The sequence below is a fragment of the Corvus hawaiiensis genome, chromosome 3, assembly GCF_020740725.1.
Source record: "Corvus hawaiiensis isolate bCorHaw1 chromosome 3, bCorHaw1.pri.cur, whole genome shotgun sequence".
NCBI lineage: Eukaryota > Metazoa > Chordata > Aves > Passeriformes > Corvidae > Corvus > Corvus hawaiiensis.
In genome coordinates, this window is record NC_063215.1 from 84,571,845 (window position 1) to 84,581,526 (window position 9,682).

A 9,682-nucleotide genomic window follows, 5' to 3' on the forward strand; every position below is an offset into this window, starting at 1 on the left:
GTTTTCCTGTTAAAGGAATTTTCTCCCATATGCATGTTGCTAGGGGACAAATAGCTGTACTTAAGAAAGACAAAAAGGGGAGTGGGGCGGGCCTGGCTACTCCTTTGTCTACACCTGGGTGTGGGGACAGTTCGCTCTGAGCGTCCGGGGAGAGAAGCTGCAGAGAAAGGAGCTGCTGCTGCTTTCTTTTTGGCCGTTCTTTCTTCCTGCTGGAAGCAACGCCGGGACCCCAAAAGCCGCTTTTCCCTGCCCTGCTGGAGACCGAGCTGTGGCTGTCCTGCCTGCTGCTGCTTCGAGCTTTCGCTACGCTGTAGCCCTGCTCACCCTGCCTGCCTGGGCCTCCGTGGTTTTTTCCCATCTGGATACATCTCGTCTGCCACCCGGGATTTGCGTTCGTCCCTGCCATTCCAGCCTGCTGTTCCTGAGAGTCCGGGATCGGCTGCCCAGCGGTTTGTGAAGCCTTTGTTCCATCCCTTCCCGGGATCCCAGGGCACCAGAGCCGCGGGTTTCCCGAGCTCGCTCCGGAGCGCCCCCTGCAGCCGCGGGGGAACCATCGCACCTGCCCTGCTCACCGGGAGCCGCCAGCGCCCCTGCCGGCTGCGAGCGGAACTGCACCCGAGGGGAAAGGGCCTGACAGCCGAGAAGGCTGGCACTGGGTTTGTGATTGCTGTTACTGCCAGAGTTGTTGTTGTTTTGTTTGACTGGTTATATACATATATATATATAGTAAAGAACTGTTATTCCTATTTCCCACATCTTCGCCTAAAGGCTCTTGATTTCAAAATATAATAACTTGGAGGGAAAAGGGGTTATATCTGCCACTTCAAGGGGGGCCTCTGCCTTCCTTAGCAGACACCTGTCTTTCAAAACCGAGACATATATGTATGACTGAACACACTGTTACTGTACTAACACACTAAAATAGGAGTGAAAACTCTTTCCCAAGATCCACATGACGGTATGTCTTCATCTGTGGCGGGAAGAGGTTTTGTGAGGCCTGATCACAAATTGCTACCCAGAACAACTACAAATAAATCATTTACCAGAGAAAACCATCATTGCAGAACAGTTACTCTCCATAGCTCTTCACAGCAGAATCAAGCAACTTTCTGGGGACACCTGTTATCCACAACCACTAATTTGGTTCCATACAGGTGTAAGTCGGTGATGCAGGAGCTCAGACTACTCAATATACTGCCCTTTGGATTAAAATTCATGACTTATTAATTGGGTTTTAAATATGCACTATCTGGCACAAAGAATATGGTCTTTGACAAACTGAAATACCAATCAATTACATAACATTTCCATAATGATACAGGAACGCTGAGCATTTTCTCCTTTATGTACTTTCATGCAATTTCTTAAATCCCAGATGGAGAAGAATATGTCTTCAGTCTAGTTCTACTTGAGGCACTACCAGTTTGACATTTTGCTTTCAGGTTCTAGCAACATCAGTATTGAGATCAGAGGTATTAAAACTTAGAAAATCTGTCATGTTATGTCAAATTACAAAGACAGTATCTGAGAGCAAATTGAAGAACAGACAGACTGAATTAAGTAACAGAAAAAGGGGAAAGAAACAGAATGATAGGAGGGAAGATAGGGACAAATGCACAAAAGTGAAAGATTAAACAAATACTCTAGCATAATCAGATGGGTGTGAAGAAAAAACACTAAACATTGTTGAAAGCACAAATGTAGGGATATAAATTCAGACATAAACCATGTAGCTACATATAGTATGGGCATGGTCCCCTTAACACTTATGCACATACAAGATTTTATTCACAACATTTGCATAAGCTAGAGGGTAATACTCATGTGAGTAACATGTACAACAGGAAGCAGGATTTGGCCTTTCACTGTTTTTGCTTGTCTACATCATATATATCTGTAAAACATTCAAGCAGGCATTTCAACTTTGAAGAAGACAGAACTTGAAAATAATAGGACCTAAGGGAAACCTTTCCAGGAAAGCTGGTAGAATTGCAGTTCTACAAAGCACCGAGAGGAATGCCCTAAGGACTAATTATTTGACAATAAAACTAATGCTATTACTTTGAAGCATAATACAATAAAACCTGCAGCTTTGGTAGATGTGGAGTACTTGTTGGAGGAAAGGATAATCCACGCATGAATCTGGCATCGGGGAATCCTAATTAACCCTCTAACTGCTATCAGCAGGAAGGCTAATAGCAACTCTGAAGTGGTGTAAGCAACTTAATCCCAGGGGATTGCTTCTGTTAATGAGACACTGACTGTTAGCTCTCCTCAGCCGTGTTTACAGTAATGAGGCACCTTTATAGGGCAATAAGCAACCGGTTTGCCGAATAACAGGCTGGGATTCTCCAGTGACAGAAGTTCCTGTCCATGTGACCCAAGTTATTGTCCTCATTCTACAGATAAGAAACCAAAGTCCGGCGTGTCACTTTCCATGATCCACTGGTCGGGCCAGAGATGGAGTTTATGGGTCAAGGTCATTTAGGGTGATAGTACAATTCTCGTCTAGAAGGTGACATCTGATGCTCTACTGGGAATAGTGTTTTACAGGATGTTAAAAAACATGAAGTGCATGAAAACCCAAGAGAGTCTGTCTTTAGTAATACAATAATTAAACTTCTTACAAAGTATTCTCACTTTGGACCTACAAAAAAAAGATGTTAAAAGTCTTTAATCGAGCAATCAAAAACCAACGACCTTCCTTCTCCAAGAGTTTCTGGCTGTGAATTGACAAAATGGCACAAAATCTCAATATTATACATATGGGTGCCCAAAATATATGGAGCCAGGCTTCCCAATACTACTTCCCTCATCTCAGATCATTTGGCAGACTTCTAGGCTATTATCCTATAATTTCTATCCACCTTTGCCAGCACCATGCCACAGCTTCATTTGCAACACTGGCAAGATGTAAAAGATATGCTTCCACAAGACTAAACAAAAATTAAAAACAGTGTTAAAAAAAACCACTTTAAGAACAGTCCTCAAGGAAGTTGCATCAGTCTTATTATTTAATTTCTGCAAGATATCTACGCTGCAAAGTGCAGATAGAAATTCTTGTACCAAAATCAAATCAGTCATTTAGCACCATCCACAGCAACTATTTATACAAGACTTTTCTGTGGCATACATTGTTTCCTAAAAAGTATTAGATAATCCATTGATTATTTCAATTACAATGTTCAGACTTGGCAAACTATTGCAACACACACAAGGTTAGTTACAGAAAGGATGGATTTCAGAAGTCACTATATTGTGGGCTTTACAGAAAATATATTTTCCTTGAAATGATACTTGAATATCCTTGAAGAAGGAATTACCTTTAGCCTATAAAATAGAATTTCTGGCAACACTCCCTAAAGTAGAACACACTAGCCTCTAAAAATAAGCCATGGTGCTATCAGCAGCACAGATTACTTTTTTCTGGCAGAGAGAGCCCAGTGCATCCAGAAACGACTGTGAGGGGCCACAACCAACCAGCAGCAGGTTCAGCCATCCCAGCTGCCCTGGCAGCCACCCCATGCCAGGACGAGGGGGGCCAGCCTCGCCACCACCCAGCCTGGATGCACTCTGTGTGGTGGCAACACCACCGTAAGGCTGCCAGCGCCAACAGGCAGCTGGTGGCATCCCCTGTGGCAGGGAGTGCTGGAGAGCAGCCCCCTGCCCTGAGGTGGAGGCAGCGGTGTGGCCACCCTGAATGGGATGGGAAGTCAGGGGTGTTTTTGTGTGTGTGTAAATATGCACGTGTGTGTGCTTTCATATACATGCACCTACATACACACATCCATGCACACATGTGCACGCACAGATATACGCACACACGTATCTCAAATCACAGAATGAGCTGAGTTGGAAGGGACGACAAGGCTCATCATGTCCAGTTCCTGGCCCTGCACAGGATCCCACCAATGGCCTGAGAGCATTGTCCAAACGCTTCTTGAGCTCTGTCAGTCTTGGTGCTGTGACCACTTCCCTGGGGAGCCTGTTCCAGGGTCCAACCACCCTCTGGGTGAAGAACCTTTTTCTAATATCCACCCTAAACCTCCCCTGGCACAACCTCAGGCCATGCCCTTGGGTCTTGTCACTGGGCGCCAGAGGAGAGAGATACTGATACAGAGGCACTGGCCTGCCTCTCCTCTTCTCCTCGCGAGGATGTTGCAAACTGCAATACACACGCACACACACCGTGTTTATGTATATAGATGTATGTATGCATGTATGTAAGTATGTACACGTGTACGTATGTATCTGTGTCTGTGTCCCTCAGAGCGTGTCCGTGCGCCACCCTGGCACCAGCCCCGGCCAGGGCTGCCCGCACAGCCGCCGCGGCTCCCGCCGCCCGAGGCCCGAGGCGGGCGGGCCTCCCCCGGTGGCGCCCGGCCCCGTCCGCACCCCCCGCCGGGCGGGGAGCCCCGGCCCCGGCCTTACCCTCGCCCTTGTCCTTCTGCGCCATGGCCGCAGCGCCGCACTGTCGCCATGGCGACGCGGGGCTGCCCGGGCCCTCCCCGCACACCCCCCGGGTGTCGGGCGTCGCTCCCCGCTTTGCTCAAGGGGCGGAAAACGTGCCCGAGCCCCTTGTACGCCCCCGCTGCACCCCGCCGCCCGTCCAGGCAGGAGTCGAGCGAACCCCGTGAACCCGCCGCTTCAAAGCACTCCATTTCTCTTAAAAACACAGCTTTCCCAGCAATTGTGGAGATTTCCATGTGTCTGAGCTTTAGAAAGTGAAAGAACATTTTATTCTAAATGCCATCACGCCAAAACAGCTAAAATATTCTTGTCTTAGTGATATTAAATAAAACTGTGTGGTTTAAATTTAGCTGTGTGTTTTAGCAGACAGGCTTGCAATGCCTGGTTCTTCTGACTCTAAAACAACTGTGAAAGTAGGAAAAAAATACAAATATTAATATTCTGGCAAGATGCAACCATATATTCCTAGAAAATAAATATTTATGAAATTCCTAGAACTAAACTAAACAAGAACTAAAACTTTGTCCTCACCACATCAGGTGCTTGTTTGTCAGATGTTAAGTTTTGCAAAGCCCATGTGGATGACTCCTTCTCACAAACTCATTTCCACCTCTCAAACAAACAGTTAATGATGTTCTCAGTATTCATGGAAGCCTGAAACTTCAAAAAACACATTGAGCCCAAACAGGGCTTCTTTGCTTTAAAAAAAAAACCAACTTTTTAATATCATTTTAACATTTGCTATTTGCCTTTCAGCCACTTATTTTTGCATTTTTTATTGAACATGGCTCAGAGTAAAGAGGGTATAATAGATACCCAAGAGAATACATCTTTATTGGGAAAACAGCTGATTATGCTCTCTAACAAAGCTGATCCCTCTGAAAGATTATCTACTGACCTGAACAGTTTATTAAAGTAACTAAATATTTCAAACTACATGTTTAACTACAGGAGGAGTACAGATTTGTTTCCTCTCAAATTGCTGACAGAAACTTTGGTGAGAAGAGCATGGCAGCTGAATTTAGAGGATGCAACAGCAGAAGGAAAGGCCTTTATCTTTCAGTCTTACAGGGGTCCTATTTCTTCTTCCCTTAACCCCTCCACACAGAAAACTTGTCTTTCCTGACGGTAGATCTATGGTGGTGGGTCAGTCACATGTTTGAAACTGGAGAAAAGTGCAAAATACATTGCTTTGACAAGGATGGACCTCTCTTATCTCTTCCTTCCCCTACCCCAAATGTAGAATTTCATGTTCTTGACTATTGTGCCCAGCATTAGATTTCTTACAATATTTTCCCGATCATTCATCATAGAACACTTACAGCTCTTCTAAAAATGTTACACTAACTCAAAGTATTTGCTACATATCCCTAAAAAAAAGCTTAATAAAATCCTGTTCTAGTTATTCAGGCTTTCATGACAAATCCATGCCCAAAATATGAATAACTCTTAGTTCTAGAATAAATAGAAACATTGCATATTGTGCAGATTTATTGAGATTTTTGTGTGTTTATAGTAGACTTTGAATTGAAGTGAGTCACTGTAACTGTGACATGAGAAGACACTAACTCCACTCCGGCATCCACCTTTAACATCTTCCCAGCAATTTCTCCAGGGCTTGCCCTTCACTTTCCTCATAACCCTTTCCCATTTGACAGGCACGTATCTTTGTTTCCTCCAAGAGGGATGGTAAAAAAAGCAGTGTGAAAATGCTGATGAGGAAAGGAGAAATCATCAAGTATGCCACAGCTATGACTTGTCGTTTACACCACAACATCTACGTTCTGTTGTAGTTGCTGACTCTGGCCCTTGTGAGCTGCTAGAATAGCTCCTTGGGGAAAGTGTTGTTCTGAGTATATAAAGGCCTTGCTCAAATCCTGGATGTTTGTATCAAACTTGTTAAGTTTGATACCTTCAAACTTAACAGAAGAATCTTCAATGACTTAGAGCACATAAAAAAACAGCAGTTTGCACTGTCCTGCCTGTGTTGTTGAGATTCCACTCAGGACAATTACTGTAAATCGAAGTGCTTCATTTGTATTGTCTGCTCCAGCTTAGAGTTTCTTTTTGCTTCTGGTAGCTTGCATCCTTATTCTCCCAGTTCCTAACACATAGGGATTTGGTGTCTTGCCTGTCTCGAGGAGCAGAACAAAATACAGAATGAGAAAGCATTTCAAAATGAGAATTCACTGCTTTAAAATCTCCTGGCAATGTATCTTGAAAAATCTGTGTAGGGAAAAAATGTTAACAATTATAATGCAGATCAAATATTGGACCTGAACCACATAGCTATTTCCCTTTTAACTTAATGCACAGATATCTCAAACCAAGGGTATGAGTGGGCTGAAACAACTAATCACATTTTGGCACAGACAAGTACAAAAGGAAACCCAGAACTACAAATTCAACAGCTTGAAATATCAGCTGCTGCATGCAAGATCTTTACAGAACTCCTCTGAAGAGAACATACCCTTTTAAAAATGTGATTTTTCATTTTAAAAATGTCATAAAATATCTCAGGAAAATTATGGAAGAATCCAGTATTATTGATATAAAGCGTGAATCCACTGAAGTCTTATAGACATAAGGTTCCCTTGCCTCCACTCCTAATTTCATCACATACATTCCCCTAAGCTATCAGGGTCCTGTCACACATTTTGCATATCTTCCATGCATATGTTCAGAAATGTTATTCAGCAATAAAAACCAGGTCTAAAATGGGAGAAGTGGTGTAAGAGAGAGCAGTTCAGCGAGGTATAATAATGTCCTACAAAGCTGTGTCCCCCCATGGCTTCAGGGCTGCAAGCATCTCAACACATCTTTGCTCCAAACATTTGCCAAAGACCTTCACTATAGGACTCCCTCTGTGGGTCCTTGGGCACCATGTAACTGACGGCACAAAGAAGCGTATTCATTTGTCCTTCACAGAGAAAGTAGGTGGATAGCTATGATTCTGTGACAGGATTCTTACCCATAGCTCCTCTGCAGCTAAAGGGGTACAGCTGGGCTGTTTGGCAGGCGTTTCCATGTCACCCTACCCTTTTTCACCAATGTGACACGAATGACCCAAGGGTACCTTCATTCCACTCTTCCTCTGGGATCAGCAGCTGATTTCAGTGACTGAGAAACAGACTCTTCAAAAAAGAGTATTATCAAAACATTAGCTGTTCACCCAAATGATACACAGCAACCAGATAAAAATAAGAAAAAGTCTCCATCATTCCTTGCCTATACTGTATCTTTCCCTACAGAATTTAGGTAAATTACACTGACAGCAGCTACCTCGTTCCTTCATGTGTAGGAGGGGAAGACAGCTTCTCCTCTGGCTTGTTCTCTTTGTAACTGCAGGCTTTGATCCTATGCTTGGACTAGATGAAGAGAAGCCTAACAGAGTGGGCAGAGACAGACATACAGGCATGCCCTCCATTATTTCCTCTACCACTGACCTCTTCTGGGCTGCTGGTATATTTATATTAACCTTATCTGTCATAATTTTGCTTTCTTTGAAACAAATAAGTCTTCCTGTTCTCACCTACAGAACAGCAGAAAGTAGATAAATTGCCAAGGGATTTCCTTTACTTTTTATACAGGTAATAAACCTAGAAGCCCAAAATCTGACCTCTTAAATAAAATGTCAGCGTATGATTCCCTGACAACTGTGGAGTTCACCAATGCTGAAAGGGGAAGATTCAAGTCTTGCCCTTCCTTCCCTACTGCTGCCTGCACATCTTCCTTCTACCTTGTGCTGGCTCTGCCATTAACTGAGAGCAAATATGAGTCACAGAGGTAGTAAAAATACAATCCATCAAAAAGTGAATAGAGTTCTGCCCTATTAAGAAATTCAGAAAAGGATCTGACAAGCATCTCAATCAGCAATCCAGGAAGTTGGACCCTGCAATTAGAAGAGAGGAAGAAATAGAGAGGAAGGCAGGAAGGGTGAGATGTTCTTTTAGAGAGAAAAGACTCAGTGGCTGAGTCTGTAAGTAAAACACTGAAGGACAAAGAGGGAAAATCAGGTTTGAAGGCTGTTGATAATAGCAGCATCTCAAACCCTTCTCAGTCCATGGGATGGCTTTGGAACTGTCCTGGCAAATAGCTCTTACTGCTCATGTACAGCACCAATCCTATGGATCTTTAGCTCCTCCTGTCCAGCTTCAACAAAGCTGCATTTGAGAAAAAGTGACTGAACATACATTAAAAATGAGTTGCTAGGAAAAAGGAAGCATTGCTTTACTGCAGCAATATTCTTCAATGTCAAGGAGCTGCTGGCAGTGCTTGGCCTCTGGGACTATGCCTAAAGAACCGCAGCAGAAAAAAGCTCTTTCTTTTATATGTAAGTGCCAGGATGCTGCTCCCCATCCCACCCAGGCACAGAAATGGCCCTAGAGATCCATATATTTTAGCCTTCAGACTTTATTACCATTAATTATATCTGGAAGCGAAGCCAGGATCCCCAAGAACACGGTAGCAGGAACCAAACACAATCATCCATCTGCCTAGCAACATGGGTTGCCATGAGTACTTCTCCCTGTGCTCAACAGGCTGTGAGGGCACACCACTGAATGCAGAGCCAAGTTCAAGGGCCCCATACTGGTAAAGAAAGCCTGCTTCCTCAAATGAAGACCTTGCATTCCATCTCTAAGACCTTCCTCTGAAGCCTAGAAGCCAGCAGCCTGAAATGCGGAAATGAGGGACTTCTGGAGTACTGAGACGATGTCAGTGGAATTGCTCTTGCAAGAGGCAAAAGCAATGACACTGGGAACATCAGTGCCATCAAAACTCCATTCTTCCCTTCTCCGCTCTTTTGAGAAACTTCTTTGCATGTGTCAATACCATGCCAAAAACAATCCCCAATAACATACTATCAAATCACTGAATTTTCACACTTAGGAAGAAAAGAAGAAAAACCTGTGAGTGATACTGAAGGTATGGAAATACTCTGTAACATCCCAGCTCAGGAAATCCTTGAATCACAAAACATTGGTAGGAGAGACAGAGTATCCAAGATAGTAATTTGTGTGGTTCTCCAATGAGCACCTGCTTCAGGCCTCATTAGAGGAAAGGGTACTCAAAAAGATGGACTTTTGACATGTCCCAGAAGGCTCATTTCGCTGTTCTTAAGAAAGCAAAAGATTGCTTGATAATTATTTAATATATAAGGGAGGCCCCCTGATAATATGGTCATCTAGAAGCTGTTTAAAAATAGAGATAC

The 9,682-nt window shown here is 43.7% G+C and overlaps 1 protein-coding gene across 2 annotated transcripts in view; it reads right to left on the minus strand.

Annotated features, from left to right (window-relative positions):
- The window catches only part of EFCAB2 (EF-hand calcium binding domain 2), a 37,326-nt gene extending 32,771 nt beyond the window's left edge, over window positions 1-4,555 (minus strand). The window contains exon 1 of one of the 2 annotated variants that reach the window (XM_048299609.1): window positions 4,432-4,554. In XM_048299609.1, coding sequence (XP_048155566.1) covers window positions 4,432-4,456 — 25 coding nt within the window. In that variant the 5' untranslated portion in view covers window positions 4,457-4,554. Of the gene's footprint in view, window positions 1-4,431 lie in introns of both variants that reach the window. The other variant, XM_048299610.1, reaches the window with a different exon arrangement.
- Between the last annotated feature and the right edge of the window lie 5,127 nt (window positions 4,556-9,682).